At 45.8% G+C, this 16557-nt stretch overlaps 1 protein-coding gene across 1 annotated transcript; it reads left to right on the forward strand.

Annotated features, from left to right (window-relative positions):
- Positions 1–1584: 1584 nt before the first annotated feature.
- On the forward strand, positions 1585–16490 carry LOC121321688 (alpha-centractin). Its single transcript, XM_041260689.1, has 11 exons — positions 1585–1673; positions 2332–2396; positions 6008–6083; positions 7481–7606; positions 8064–8188; positions 8369–8585; positions 8890–8982; positions 11284–11458; positions 11898–11959; positions 12069–12109; positions 13075–16490. Exons 1-11 carry the CDS (start codon positions 1626–1628, stop codon positions 13175–13177), a joined length of 1131 nt encoding a protein of 376 aa, XP_041116623.1. The 5' UTR covers positions 1585–1625; the 3' UTR covers positions 13178–16490.
- Positions 16491–16557: the final 67 nt, after the last annotated feature.

The raw sequence follows: 16557 nt of genomic DNA on the forward strand, positions 1-16557 counted from the left end.
AGATAATGAATAGCATTGTGAACCCCAGATAATGAATAGCACTGTGAACCCCAGATAATGAATAGCATTGTGAACCCCAGATAATGAATAGCATTGTGAACCCCAGATAATGAATAGCATTGTGAACCCCAGATAATGAATAGCATTGTGAACCCCAGATAATGAATAGCATTGTGAACCCCAGATAATGAATAGCATTGTGAACCCCAGATAATGAATAGCATTGTGAACCCCAGATAATGAATAGCATTGTGAACCCCAGATAATGAATAGCATTGTGAACCCCAGATAATGAATAGCATTGTGAACCCCAGATAATGAATAGCATTGTGAACCCCAGATAATGAATAGTACTGTGAACCCCAGATAATGAATAGTTTTGTGAATCCCAGATAATGAATAGCATTGTGAACCCCAGATAATGAATAGCATTGTGAACCCCAGATAATGAATAGCATTGTGAACCCCAGATAATGAATAGCATTGTGAACCCCAGATAATGAATAGCATTGTGAACCCCAGATAATGAATAGTTTTGTGAACCCCAGATAATGAATAGCATTGTGAACCCCAGATAATGAATAGCATTGTGAACCCCAGATAATGAATAGCATTGTGAACCCCAGATAATGAATAGCATTGTGAACCCCAGATAATGAATAGCATTGTGAACCCCAGATAATGAATAGCATTGTGAACCCCAGATAATGAATAGCATTGTGAACCCCAGATAATGAATAGCATTGTGAACCCCAGATAATGAATAGCATTGTGAACCCCAGATAATGAATAGCATTGTGAACCCCAGATAATGAATAGCATTGTGAACCCCAGATAATGAATAGCATTGTGAACCCCAGATAATGAATAGCATTGTGAACCCCAGATAATGAATAGCATTGTGAACCCCAGATAATGAATAGCATTGTGAACCCCAGATAATGAATAGCACTGTGAACCCCAGATAATGAATAGCATTGTGAACCCCAGATAATGAATAGCATTGTGAACCCCAGATAATGAATAGCATTGTGAACCCCAGATAATGAATAGCATTGTGAACCCCAGATAATGAATAGCATTGTGAACCCCAGATAATGAATAGCATTGTGAACCCCAGATAATGAATAGAACCCCATTGTGAACCCCAGATAATGAATAGCATTGTGAACCCCAGATAATGAATAGCATTGTGAACCCCAGATAATGAATAGCATTGTGAACCCCAGATAATGAATAGCATTGTGAACCCCAGATAATGAATAGCACTGTGAACCCCAGATAATGAATAGCATTGTGAACCCCAGATAATGAATAGCATTGTGAACCCCAGATAATGAATAGCATTGTGAACCCCAGATAATGAATAGCATTGTGAACCCCAGATAATGAATAGCACTGTGAACCCCAGATAATGAATAGCATTGTGAACCCCAGATAATGAATAGCATTGTGAACCCCAGATAATGAATAGCATTGTGAACCCCAGATAATGAATAGCACTGTGAACCCCAGATAATGAATGTCTAAGTTTGATCTTCCAGCTCCAGGAGCGCCTTCCATTCCCTGCGTGCTAGCGGCGCGCATGCGCAGTACCACACCGGCGTCTCCTCCTCACTCACGCCATGGAGTCTTACGATATCATCGCAAACCAGCCGGTTGTCATCGATAACGTAAGTAATCATAAAAAAAGACTTTAACGGACTATTAAAATAAAAGGTTGGTTTACTGCGTGAATAATTTATACTTGATTTATATCTCGTTTTGGTTTTATTGAGGGAGCCTCTGTAACCGCCCTCTCCTGTCAGCATCACAGCAGCCGCACCCTTGCTGTGACGCACACAGCGCAGTCAGAGATACTGCTAGCCGTGCGCTCATCTCTTCATTTACAAAGAGGAATAGGGTACACGTTTTGTACAGTGTTTGCATTTTCTGTATCAATAATGTCAATTTATTAAGGCCCCGTATATGACAGAATAGAGACGCCATCGTGATAGACAGCCGTGTAGATTCTGGTAGATGCAGGGCCACCCTGCTGCAGAGGGGCGCGGGTCGGCATCGTGTCCTGGTTGGGCTCGCCCCTGCGGTGCGGTTTTCGTGAAGTCTCTATGTGGTTTTAAATACATAGCCCACTTGACTTGTTTGTACATTTGATTTATTATGAAATGTAAAGTGCATTTCCTGGCTTTCCCGTGGTTCACCACATTTAACTTATATGCTTTCTTATGGTATGGTACAGCACAGTATAATTTCATAAAGGACGCTTTGATTTTGATTCTTTCTTTTAGCCTTGCATTCTTGTGTTATTCTGTAAACATGCTTTGATTTCAGGGGTCTGGTGTCATAAAGGCTGGTTTTGCAGGGGACCAGATTCCAAAGTACTGCTTTCCAAATTAGTAAGTACAGTACAAATACAATATAGTGCTGTGTGCACATTATTACCAGAGCTCCTCATGCAGCCATATATATTTCCTCAGGCCTTTGCAGAGGCTTAAATGTGACTCTGTCTTCGCTTATTAAATATCATGTTACTGTTTTATGAATACCGGTATATACTTTGTTTGCTTAGGGTTCTATTAGAATAATAACTAATCCATTGTTTTCCATTGAATTACATCTCTAGATGTTCACGTTCAGTGTGTGTACCACGCTAACTGCCATATCTAAGTACAACTGAACTCATTTCAACATATCCCCTTCAGTCCAGACTGTTTCATTTCATTTGTAGACATTTGAAACAGTTTGTGTGAACTCTGCGGGTTTCGAGAAGTTGCCCTGCCAAATTGAAAAAAAAAAAAACAAACTTCCATATTAATTGCAGGCTTGGGATCATTAAAACATATTTATTCTTAAGAAAATACCCATCTGAGATACAGCTTCACATTTGTAGTTTCTGTATTTGTTAATATGTACAGTAAGTGAATACATCATTCACATGTATGCAGGGGAAGCCTGCTGCTTCTGCCCATATTTACATATGAGGAACTGAGACAAAGGGGTATAGTTTTCAAGCAAAGTGTTGACCAATCAGCACAGCTTGAATGTGAAGCTAACACCTTGATCCTTTACTGCAGAGGCTCCCAGACGTTTTTCCTGCACGACTCCATTTTGAGACTTAAAAATGTACATGACCCCAGAAAGCAACCAAAACACACACAGAGCAACCAAAACACACATACAGCAACCAAAACACAGAGCAAGAGAGAGATACCCAGTGATGTGCGGTGTGCAGGAGAGATACAGAGTGATGTGCGGTGTGCAGGAGAGATACAGAGTGATGTGCGGTGTGCAGGAGAGATACAGAGTGATGTGCGGTGTGCAGGAGAGATACAGAGTGATGTGCGGTGTGCAGGAGAGATACAGAGTGATGTGCGGTGTGCAGGAGAGATACAGAGTGATGTGCGGTGTGCAGGAGAGATACCCAGTGATGTGCGGTGTGCAGGAGAGATACCCAGTGATGTGCGGTGTGCAGGAGAGATACAGAGTGATGTGCGGTGTGCAGGAGAGATACAGAGTGATGTGCGGTGTGCAGGAGAGATACAGAGTGATGTGCGGTGTGCAGGAGAGATACCCAGTGATGTGCGGTGTGCAGGAGAGATACAGAGTGATGTGCGGTGTGCAGGAGAGATACAGAGTGATGTGCGGTGTGCAGGAGAGATACACAGTGATGTGCGGTGTGCAGAGAGAGAGTGATGTGCGGTGTGCAGGAGAGATACAGAGTGATGTGCGGTGTGCAGGAGAGATACCCAGTGATGTGCGGTGTGCAGGAGAGATACAGAGTGATGTGCGGTGTGCAGGAGAGATACAGAGTGATGTGCGGTGTGCAGGAGAGATACAGAGTGATGTGCGGTGTGCAGGAGAGATACAGAGTGATGTGCGGTGTGCAGGAGAGATACAGAGTGATGTGCGGTGTGCAGGAGAGATACAGAGTGATGTGCGGTGTGCAGGAGAGATACAGAGTGATGTGCGGTGTGCAGGAGAGATACAGAGTGATGTGCGGTGTGCAGGAGAGATACAGAGTGATGTGCGGTGTGCAGGAGAGATACAGAGTGATGTGCGGTGTGCAGGAGAGAGAGTATGTGCGGTGTGCAGGAGAGATACAGAGTGATGTGCGGTGTGCAGGAGAGATACAGAGTGATGTGCGGTGTGCAGGAGAGATACAGAGTGATGTGCGGTGTGCAGGAGAGATACAGAGTGATGTGCGGTGTGCAGGAGAGATACAGAGTGATGTGCGGTGTGCAGGAGAGATACAGAGTGATGTGCGGTGTGCAGGAGAGATAGTGATGTGCGGTGTGCAGGAGAGATACAGAGTGATGTGCGGTGTGCAGGAGAGTACAGAGTGATGTGCGGTGTGCAGGAGAGATACAGAGTGATGTGCGGTGTGCAGGAGAGATACAGAGTGATGTGCGGTGTGCAGGAGAGATACAGAGTGATGTGCGGTGTGCAGGAGAGATACAGAGTGATGTGCGGTGTGCAGGAGAGATACACAGTGATGTGCGGTGTGCAGGAGAGATACAGAGTGATGTGCGGTGTGCAGGAGAGATACAGAGTGATGTGCGGTGTGCAGGAGAGATACAGAGTGATGTGCGGTGTGCAGGAGAGATACAGATACCCAGTGATGTGCGGTGTGCAGGAGAGATACCCAGTGATGTGCGGTGTGCAGGAGAGATACAGAGTGATGTGCGGTGTGCAGGAGAGATACAGAGTGATGTGCGGTGTGCAGGAGAGATACCCAGTGATGTGCGGTGTGCAGGAGAGATACCCAGTGATGTGCGGTGTGCAGGAGAGATACAGAGTGATGTGCGGTGTGCAGGAGAGATACCCAGTGATGTGCGGTGTGCAGGAGAGATACAGAGTGATGTGCGGTGTGCAGGAGAGATACACAGTGATGTGCGGTGTGCAGGAGAGATACAGAGTGATGTGCGGTGTGCAGGAGAGATACAGAGTGATGTGCGGTGTGCAGGAGAGATACAGAGTGATGTGCGGTGTGCAGGAGAGATACCCAGTGATGTGCGGTGTGCAGGAGAGATACAGAGTGATGTGCGGTGTGCAGGAGAGATACAGAGTGATGTGCGGTGTGCAGGAGAGATACAGAGTGATGTGCGGTGTGCAGGAGAGATACAGAGTGATGTGCGGTGTGCAGGAGAGATACAGAGTGATGTGCGGTGTGCAGGAGAGATACAGAGTGATGTGCGGTGTGCAGGAGAGATACAGAGTGATGTGCGGTGTGCAGGAGAGATACAGAGTGATGTGCGGTGTGCAGGAGAGATACAGAGTGATGTGCGGTGTGCAGGAGAGATACAGAGTGATGTGCGGTGTGCAGGAGAGATACAGAGTGATGTGCGGTGTGCAGGAGAGATACAGAGTGATGTGCGGTGTGCAGGAGAGATACAGAGTGATGTGCGGTGTGCAGGAGAGATACAGAGTGATGTGCGGTGTGCAGGAGAGATACAGAGTGATGTGCGGTGTGCAGGAGAGATACAGAGTGATGTGCGGTGTGCAGGAGAGATACAGAGTGATGTGCGGTGTGCAGGAGAGATACAGAGTGATGTGCGTGCAGGAGAGATACAGAGTGATGTGCGGCGTGCAGGAGAGATACAGAGTGATGTGCAGAGTGATGTGTGCAGGAGAGATACAGAGTGATGTGCGCGTGTGCAGGAGAGATACAGAGTGATGTGCGGTGTGCAGGAGAGATACAGAGTGATGTGCGGTGTGCAGGAGAGATACAGAGTGATGTGCGGTGTGCAGGAGAGATACAGAGTGATGTGCGGTGTGCAGGAGAGATACAGAGTGATGTGCGGTGTGCGGTGTGCAGGAGAGATACAGAGTGATGTGCGGTGTTCTCACACAGTTTGGGAACCGCTGCTTTGCTGTAATAACAAGAGCAACGGCGTTGTTATCTCCGGTCTATAAAACAGGGTTTATGCACCATGTAGCTCAATCCAGTTGTTTATTTCTTTTATTCTGAGCTGTTACCATCACTTTGTAATTTGCCTCTCTCTTTCAGTGTTGGACGGCCAAAGCATGTGCGTGTCATGGCAGGTGCCCTGGAAGGGGATCTTTTTATTGGTCCGAAGGCCGAGGTAAGAACAGTGATCTGAAGCACTGTACAGAGACGGGTGTTTTGCAGCTGCTCCTTTCAAACTTTCTTAAAAAAAATGTTTAAACAAAAACCTCAGGTCTGGGGTGCAGTCACTCATAGGAGCAGACGAACACTTAGTTCAGTAGAAAATGTACATCTATACAGGAATATGTAACATTCCTAATGTTGCAGTAATAATGTATACAGTCCTTCATGGATTAGGATCATACTCTCTCCAAGAACGACTAACTCTGTATATTCCTATTCGTTCTTTGAGATCAGAAAATGCAGAACTCTTAGTTGTTCCAAAAAATCATCTTTAATTAAATGGAGCCAGAGCAATTTGCTGTTGTGCTCCTCGCCTGCGGAACTGTTTTCACATTGACTTAGGGAGGTTGAAACATCGGATTCTTTTAAGTCTGAATTGAAAACATTCTTTTTTTGAATGTGCTTTGTTATAAATGGTTGTAGCTGGAGTATATGAGCTGTCTTATTGTGTTTTTAACTGCCAAGCGTGAATGGCGCCATGTACAAATACATTTGTATTGCATTGTATTGTATAAAGTCACAGCTATTTAATAACCTGGATACACTGCCCTGTTTGAGATGATCTGAAACAGATCCTGTCTGCATGTTAAATTCAGTGGCACTTGTGAAAGACACAACAAGGGAGCAGGGCCCCTGGGAAGAAGGGTCTTCTTTCTTTCTTTTTTATTTTTATAATTCTTTTTTTTTTTTAACCCTGGTTTTTCTCCCCACTTTGGTATGTCCAATTATTGTCTGTATCCTCGGCTCACGGCTCGCAACCCCCAGCGGACTCGTTCTCCGAAGCGTGCACCTGCCAATCCTTCATTTTACACACTGCGGATCCACAGCGAGGCCGCCAGACCTGTAGAGGACAACACAGATCTGGCGGCTCCACTGCAGAGCCACAGGCACCCTATCGGCCACAGGGGGCGCTGCTGCGCGGTGAGCTGTGGATTCCCCTGCTGACCTAAGCCCTCCCTACCCGGGCAGTGCTCAGCCAATTGTGCACTACCCCCTAGGAACTCCCAGTCACAGTCAGCTGTGACATAGCCTGGACTCGAACCTGCGATCCCCAGGCTATAGGGCACATCCGCGTGGAGCGCCTTTGCAAGGTGCGCCACTCGGGAGCCCGAAGGGTCTTCTTTCTAAAAGGGGCTGACCTATTAAATATGCAGCTCTGCAAAGATTCAAGCAAAGCCTTTTGAAAGCCACTGTTCTTTGTGTTTCCTGTAGCATGTCTTGCGTTGTATAACACTGGAAAGTGTAACCCTACCAGAAACAGCTTCTGCAGTTTTTTGCTTTAGATTCGACAGGCGACAGTTTTAGATGCCAATACCTGCACTAACCTTTTGTAACCATATTTCTTCTCAGGAGCACAGGGGCTTGCTAACAATCCGTTACCCAATGGAGCATGGCATAGTGAAGGACTGGAATGATATGGAGCGCATCTGGCAGTATGTTTATTCTAAGGACCAGCTTCAGACTTTCTCTGAAGAGGTAACACATTTCTATTGGATTTCGTAATTAAGAGTCAAACCAAGCCTGTGTGTCAGAATTTTGTATACTGGGGATATTTCCTACAGTGGGATGGTGAAACCTCTCGGCCCTGTACATTTCCCAGTTTGAGACCAGTTGATATAGATTCAATACAAATTGAAGGACTCTGCAAAACCAAACCTTTTCTTGGTAATTGATCACAACTTCTGATCAGCTTTACAATGTTGCAATTTACTTGTTAATTTAATGCTGAGTTCAGCGTCTACAGAAGTCGCCTTTTCATGGCTCCTGCATTTTCCAGGACTAAAGCTGGGTGTAGAAAGGGGCTGAGTCACAGGACCCCTGTTGATTAGAAAGGGGCTATGAGTCACAGGTCCCCTGTTGATTAGAAAGGGGCTATGAGTCACAGGTCCCCTGTTGTGTGGTTTCATCCTGTTTTTTTATTTCTATTTCCCAGCACCCAGTGCTGCTGACAGAAGCCCCCCTAAATCCACGGAAGAATCGTGAACGGGCTGCAGAGGTCTTCTTTGAAACCTTCAATGTTCCCGCGCTCTTCATCTCAATGCAGGCAGTGCTCAGTCTGTACGTTTTCACTTGTCTTTACCTTTGTTTCACTGCTCCCAGATACTCCTCTGAGGGATATAGTGGAGTAGGGTCTGAGCTGCCTGTCCAGTTGGGATGCTGAGGACCTTTATTATCACAGGAGTTCCCTGAAGATTGATGGGAGGTAATCCTTTACAATGAACTCCCTGTCTCCTGTAGGTACGCCACTGGCCGGACGACAGGGGTGGTCCTGGACTCGGGGGACGGTGTGACCCACGCAGTGCCCATTTATGAGGGCTTTGCCATGCCCCACTCCATCATGAGGATCGATATTGCCGGGCGCGATGTCTCCCGCTACCTGCGTCTCTATCTGCGCAAGGAGGGCTACGACTTCCACACCTCCTCCGAGTTTGAGATTGTAAAAACCATCAAAGAGGTTCGTGGCGATTATTTGATAGCAGACACATTGCCACTCATGGAGGAGCTGTTTAGCTTGTTGGCATGGTTGACAGGCATGTGGAATGTGAACACAGAGGACTTTGCATCTAGAACATCAATCAGGTACCAGGAACCGGACGATCATAGACGGACCAAACAATTTCTTATGTTCTCATATTTAACGCGTATTACACAGCAGACTGCAGTTCATTGTGATTGGTTGTGAGGAATAAGAGAAGTTAAACCCTCAAGGTTATCTGGAGAATAACAAGTTATTTGTTGATTTCTGTTCTGCTTTCCAGCGTGCCTGTTTCCTCTCCATCAACCCCCAGAAGGATGAAGCATTGGACACAGAGAAAGTGCAGTATACACTGCCAGACGGCAGCACCATTGAGGTACGATCAAACCCTGAGAGCACTGGGGATTTTAAAACTGTGTGACTAACTCTGTATGTTAAATACTGATACAGCTGAAATCCATGGAAATATATGCATTTGCATTTTATTGCATTTTATTTCTGAAAGGAATACAGCAAAACAAGAAACGACTCGTAACAATAACATAACTGCATCATTCCTGTGACTAGAGATATACTGTTACTGTTGTTTTATTCATCACAGGCAATCTGTTTTGTCTTTAGCACATACTTTAAGAAGCTACCCTCGATATACCAATGAACCAGTGTGTATCTACTGACCCTACAGTTCCATAGTTCAGAGCAGTGTGTGTCTGCTGATCCTGCAGTTCCACAGTTCAGAGCAGTGTGTGTCTACTGACCCTGCAGTTCGATAGTTCAGAGCAGTGTGTATCTACTGACCCTGCAGTTCGATAGTTCAGAGCAGTGTGTGTCTGCTGATCCTGCAGTTCCACAGTTCAGAGCAGTGTGTATCTACTGACCCTGCAGTTCGATAGTTCAGAGCAGTGTGTGTCTACTGACCCTGCAGTTCGATAGTTCAGAGCAGTGTGTATCTGCTGATCCTGCAGTTCCATAGTTCAGAGCAGTGTGTGTCTACTGACCCTGCAGTTCCACAGTTCAGAGCAGTGTGTGTCTACTGACCCTGCAGTTCCATAGTTCAGAGCACTGTGTGTCTACTGACCCTGCAGTTCGATAGTTCAGAGCAGTGTATATCTACTGACCCTGCAGTTCGATAGTTCAGAGCAGTGTGTATCTACTGACCCTGCAGTTCGATAGTTCAGAGCAGTGTGTGTCTACTGACCCTGCAGTTCGATAGTTCAGAGCAGTGTGTGTCTGCTGACCCTGCAGTTCGATAGTTCAGAGCAGTGTGTGTCTGCTGACCCTGCAGTTCGATAGTTCAGAGCAGTGTGTGTCTACTGACCCTGCAGTTCGATAGTTCAGAGCAGTGTGTGTCTACTGACCCTGCAGTTCCATAGTTCAGAGCAGTGTGTGTCTACTGACCCTGCAGTTCGATAGTTCAGAGCAGTGTGTGTCTACTGACCCTGCAGTTCCACAGTTCAGAGCAGTGTGTGTCTACTGACCCTGCAGTTCCATAGTTCAGAGCAGTGTGTGTCTACTGACCCTGCAGTTCGATAGTTCAGAGCAGTGTGTGTCTACTGACCCTGCAGTTCCACAGTTCAGAGCAGTGTGTGTCTACTGACCCTGCAGTTCGATAGTTCAGAGCAGTGTGTGTCTACTGACCCTGCAGTTCGACAGTTCAGAGCAGTGTGTGTCTACTGACCCTGCAGTTCCACAGTTCAGAGCAGTGTGTGTCTACTGACCCTGCAGTTCCACAGTTCAGAGCAGTGTGTGTCTACTGACCCTGCAGTTCCATAGTTCAGAGCAGTGTGTGTCTACTGACCCTGCAGTTCGATAGTTCAGAGCAGTGTGTGTCTACTGACCCTGCAGTTCGATAGTTCAGAGCAGTGTGTGTCTACTGACCCTGCAGTTCGATAGTTCAGAGCAGTGTGTGTCTGCTGATCCTGCAGTTCCACAGTTCAGAGCAGTGTGTGTCTACTGACCCTGCAGTTCGATAGTTCAGAGCAGTGTGTATCTGCTGATCCTGCAGTTCCACAGTTCAGAGCAGTGTGTGTCTACTGACCCTGCAGTTCCACAGTTCAGAGCAGTGTGTGTCTACTGATCCTGCAGTTCCACAGTTCAGAGCAGTGTGTGTCTACTGACCCTGCAGTTCCACAGTTCAGAGCAGTGTTTTTCTGCTGATCCCGCAGTTCCACAGTTCAGAGCAGTGTGTGTCTACTGACCCTGCAGTTCGATAGTTCAGAGCAGTGTGTGTCTACTGACCCTGCAGTTCCACAGTTCAGAGCAGTGTGTATCTACTGACCCTGCAGTTCCACAGTTCAGAGCAGTGTGTATCTACTGACCCTGCAGTTCAATAGTTCAGAGCAGTGTGTGTCTACTGACCCTGCAGTTCGATAGTTCAGAGCAGTGTGTGTCTACTGACCCTGCAGTTCGATAGTTCAGAGCAGTGTGTATCTACTGACCCTGCAGTTCGATAGTTCAGAGCAGTGTGTGTCTACTGACCCTGCAGTTCGATAGTTCAGAGCAGTGTGTATCTGCTGATCCTGCAGTTCCACAGTTCAGAGCAGTGTGTCCACTGATCCTGCAGTTCCACAGTTCAGAGCAGTGTGTCTACTGACCCTGCAGTTCCACAGTTCAGAGCAGTGTTTTTCTGCTGATCCCGCAGTTCCACAGTTCCATGTCTTTTGGGTTGTGCTTGCAGATCGGCCCGGCCCGGTTCCGTGCCCCTGAGCTGCTGTTCAGACCAGACCTGGTGGGAGAGGAGTGTGAGGGCATCCATGAGGTGCTGGTCTTTGCCATCCAGAAATCCGACCTGGACCTGCGGAGAACACTCTTCTCAAACATTGTATTGTCAGGGGGCTCCACGCTGTTCAGGGGTGAGACTGCAGACACACATCCACAAACACACACACAAGACAGCACAATGAAAGTGAAGGGTGTGTCTGCTGGGCTTGGGTCACTGCATACAGAGTTCATCAAACATAAACAATTCTGCTTGAACTTCAGCAGTTAAGTGAGGTGTGTGGTTTTGATTGAAACGGCTGTCGTCTGCTATGTTGTGACTGTTCTTCTGACATGCAGGTTATCGATTTAATGAAAATGATTTTAGGTTAAATTCCATGCTCGATTCATACCTGTATTACCACTAGATGGGTCTGCTGTTCTATCATTTCTTTTAAAGGCTAGTTGCTATCTGTTATCAGTCGTGACACAGAGAGCAGAATAGATGTCTGTGTTGCTTCAGCACATTTAAACACTTAACTCTTAACACTTCAGTTATTACATGTTAGTATTGCTGGATTTGTTTTTGTTTAGGATTTGGAGATCGACTGTTGAGCGAAGTGAAGAAGCTGGCTCCAAAAGATGTAAAAATTAAAGTAAGTTCAAATCAACCTGTATATAAACCGGACAGTGACATAAAGTTATCCACAATAAGAAACCGTGAAATCCTCTTCTTGCCTTGACTTTGGGTTTTCTTTTTTCCAGATCTCTGCTCCTCAGGAGAGGTTATATTCTACCTGGATTGGGTAAGTTTAATAGAGTCATTCGTTGTATTCCCATTTGTTTCTCCGAGGGTACAGCTATGTGAGAAACTAAAGACTGCTTTTCAACACCATTGATTCTGGGACCTCATGGCTACTCACTGCTGCACAAATCACTCCCCTGTCAGTGGAGACCATGGAGATCCGCTGGAGGGTAGTGCTGTACCCCGTTATTTGCCCTGTTTTTTCTGCCCCTCTGTTTCTGAAGCTGCTGGTGGAATATATAATGATATCAGAATCTGTGTCTATTTTCCAAAGACCAGTGGTGGATAATTTCAACTTCTACCAGTTAGCTTTCTGTCTGCTTCAGAATGGTCAATGCATTTATCTGCCGTATAAAAAGAGTGACAGCACTTCTTCAGGTCCAGTCACCCTGATCCTGTGTTAGTAGCAGCTGCTGTTATCATTGAGGAAGCACGAGAGCATCCGAGGACAAGGGGGAGAGTTTATAGACCGCGTCATTTTAGGCAAAGAATATATTTTCTGCATTTGGAAGCAGTGATGCTAGAACAATATTTAGTGGGGTGCTGAAAGGTATCTTTAAGCTACCTTCCCTAACGAGTCTATCTAGGCTTGCACATACTGTTCGCCTTTTAAAAAGTAACATCAGTGTTCAATACTGTGAAAATATGCAGGGAAATCCTTGAAATCGTTCAATATGCATGTGAATCATTTTCTTGGCAGATTGACATCTTAAATGCTCATGACTTCTTCATTTAAAGCTCCTCAGAACCACAGATGATGATGCATGAAATGCTGTCCGCCAGCGGGTAAAACGACAGGTCACTAGAAAATAGAAGGATATTTTTTAACAGATTAACTGGTGGAAAAATTCAGTGGATTTGCCGTTTCCACCGAAAATGAAACCCCTTTCCAAAATTGGGCCCATAAAATGCAAATTGTTGTTCCGTCAATCTGCCTGTTGTTTTTTTAAACTGTGTCTCCCACAGCGGCTCCATTCTGGCCTCCCTGGACACCTTTAAGAAAATGTGGGTCTCTAAGAAGGAGTATGAAGAAGACGGTGCCAGAGCCATCCACAGGAAAACCTTCTAACGACCACTGGAGGGCGCCGTGGCCTGCTCTGAACTGATCCACTGCAGTGAGGAGCGCGCTGGTGTGGGTGAGAGGGGCAGGGGAGCTGAGAGCAGAGAGGAGGAGGGTGGAAAACAAGCAAGCAAACAAACAAACAAACACAGGGATTATTTGGTGTAGGCCCTCTCCCCCATTCCCATTCCCTGTCCTGACTGAAGGACTTGCTTGTGGCTCTGTGTCAGCCTTTCCAGCCCCTCTCCCCCATTCCCATTCCCTGACTGAAGGACTTGCTTCTGGCTCTGCGTCAGCCTTTCCAGCCGCTCTCCCCCATTCCCATTCCCTGACTGAAGGACTTGCTTCTGGCTCTGCGTCAGCCTTTCCAGCTGCTCTCCTCCATTCTCATTCTGTCCTGATGGAAGGACTTGCTTCTGGCTCTACATCAGCCTTTCCAGCTGCTCTCCCCCATTCTCATTCTGTCCTGATGGAAGGACTTGCTTCTGGCTCTACATCAGCCTTTCCAGCCCCTTCAAGATCTTGTTACTGCTGCTGTTTTTATTGTGTCTTTAGTGTTGAACTGAGCTGAGCAGCGGGAGACAGGAATGAGTTAGAAGTGTGTCTTTGAAGATGCTCTGCTACCAAATTACTGACTTATTTTAACCATTTGTCATACAGCATACCACCAATGTACCTGTGTGTGTGTACATAGACAGCGTACCACCAATGCACCTGTGTGTGTACAGACAGCGTACCACCAACGCACCTGTGTGTGTACATAGACAGCATAGCACCAATGCACCTGTGTGTGTACATAGACAGCGTACCACCAATGCACCTGTGTGTGTACAGACAGCGTACCACCAACGCACCTGTGTGTGTACATAGACAGCGTACCACCAATGCACCTGTGTGTGTACAGACAGCGTACCACCAACGCACCTGTGTGTGTACATAGACAGCATAGCACCAACGCACCTGTGTGTGTACATAGACAGCGTACCACCAATGCACCTGTGTGTGTACAGACAGCGTACCACCAACGCACCTGTGTGTGTACATAGACAGCATAGCACCAATGCACCTGTGTGTGTACATAGACAGCGTACCACCAATGCACCTGTGTGTGTACAGACAGCGTACCACCAACGCACCTGTGTGTGTACATAGACAGCGTACCACCAATGCACCTGTGTGTGTACAGACAGCGTACCACCAACGCACCTGTGTGTGTACATAGACAGCATAGCACCAACGCACCTGTGTGTGTACATAGACAGCGTACCACCAATGCACCTGTGTGTGTACAGACAGCGTACCACCAACGCACCTGTGTGTGTACAGACAGCGTACCACCAACGCACCTGTGTGTGTACATAGACAGCATAGCACCAACGCACCTGTGTGTGTACATAGACAGCGTACCACCAATGCACCTGTGTGTGTACAGACAGCGTACCACCAACGCACCTGTGTGTGTACATAGACAGCATAGCACCAACGCACCTGTGTGTGTACATAGACAGCGTACCACCAATGCACCTGTGTGTGTACAGACAGCGTACCACCAACGCACCTGTGTGTGTACATAGACAGCATAGCACCAACGCACCTGTGTGTGTACATAGACAGCGTACCACCAACGCACCTGTGTGTGTACATAGACAGCATAGCACCAACGCACCTGTGTGTGTACATAGACAGCGTACCACCAACGCACCTGTGTGTGTACAGACAGCGTACCACCAACGCACCTGTGTGTGTATGTACATATGGAGTGTATGTACATTTCATATAAAAACACTTTTAGAAAATGTTTTGGTAAAGTCTAGCCATTTTGTTTAGCTATTCTGGACAGATCCAAATGATACACGATCCCCATTCTGTATCCACTTGCTTAGTAAATATTAAACTGGAATATCAGACTGTAGTGCTCATCAGTTATCATGGGGAGTATTGACCTCTCTGTGTCTGATCTGTATCCCATTGGAATATTATTCCTGGAATACATTATTCACTTTTTTCTACTTATATACTTTTAAGCATTGAATGTAGACATTACATAGCAGTGTGAGCCTTTACCAGCTTTACTCTAATCATAGACACACATGAATTAAAACCAAGACGGCCATGCCTTCCATTCACAGACTTGTCTCATATATTGTAATGCCTTCCGTTCATGTGCTTGTCATATATTGCGGGGCAGGCTCCCCCACAATCTGTGCCCACTGCAGATCTGCAGCCAGTATGGATTAATCCCATCCAAACCCCCCCCCCCCATATGTACTGGAGGCTGGAAACTCAATACACCCAAGCGCCAAGGCTAGGCAAGGCTAAGGTATCTATTGCACTTTTTTGACAAGGACACTGAGAGTCGTGTGGCTTTCAGATCGTGCACTGCATGTTGACTTATTTATGTGTTTTTACTTTTTTTATAAGCAACTGTAGAGATTAAAAGATACAGTAGTTTATTGGCAAGCTTTTGATGTTCTAGGTAAATACATTGGGAAATTGTATGATAAGACAACGCAAGCACTGTCCATAACAAGTAATGGGTTGAACTTCACTTCATATCTGCACTCACATTAGCATGGTTTCAGCTTTGTGAATGATTACTGTACAACAGTAGACAGGGTTTCTGAAGGGAAACATCTGTGTTTTACAATACTGTCCGGTCTGTAGTGTGTGACCGATAATGGGGTCCTGTCTTCTTTAATCTCTATATCTTTTTGATTTGTAAGCACAATTTGAATATTATTTGTATTATTCCATTGCTGCTTTATTGTCTTGCTTTTCTGACACTAATTCATTTTTTACTTGTCAATGGACCAGTAGTCCAATAATGTTTTGCTTTTTTTAAAAAAATCCTCTGAAATAAATATAAGACATGCTAGGAATGTTTTCTGTGACAAAACCTTGGTATGTGAGTGTGGGAATTAGTCACATTTTTTATGAGATTTTGAAAGAATGATTGATGGCTATATTTACTTTGGAAGTGTCTAAAGGGAAAATGATGGGTGGTAGCCATGCTGCTTTCAGGCTCTAATTATTAATGAAATAACAAAGATGTTCTGTATAAGCATACAATGTGTAAAGAAAGCAGCCTGTTGTACAGTCCTGCTGTAAGCATGGGATCACAGCCAGGGCTCTGACTGACAGATGGACGGTCTCTCTACTGAAATTGATGAGACAAGCAGGAGGACAAGAGTCAGCCACAATATTAAACGTTGTTTATACATGTTACTATTAAAAAAGATTAAATTTAATCTGCCATGGTGTTTCAGAACAAAATGTAGTCTCAACTCTTCTTACTTTAAAAATAAATAAATCTGTGACCAACTGTTTGTTTTGAATGAATTCTAGAAGCTTTTTTGATAACTAGCATCCAGTCAAGCTTACTGAAGAGA

Source organism: Polyodon spathula, chromosome 10 (genome assembly GCF_017654505.1).
Source record: "Polyodon spathula isolate WHYD16114869_AA chromosome 10, ASM1765450v1, whole genome shotgun sequence".
Taxonomy (NCBI): Eukaryota; Metazoa; Chordata; class Actinopteri; order Acipenseriformes; family Polyodontidae; genus Polyodon; species Polyodon spathula.

Bases quoted from the DNA above. Each gene is read 5' to 3' on its own strand.
- LOC121321688 (XM_041260689.1), top strand. From the start codon at position 1,626: ATGGAGTCTTACGATATCATCGCAAACCAGCCGGTTGTCATCGATAAC. The intron at 11,459-11,897 runs GTGAGACTGCAG...GTTTTTGTTTAG, and splicing joins GGGCTCCACGCTGTTCAGGG to GATTTGGAGATCGACTGTTG. The intron at 12,110-13,074 runs GTAAGTTTAATA...TGTCTCCCACAG, and splicing joins TTATATTCTACCTGGATTGG to CGGCTCCATTCTGGCCTCCC.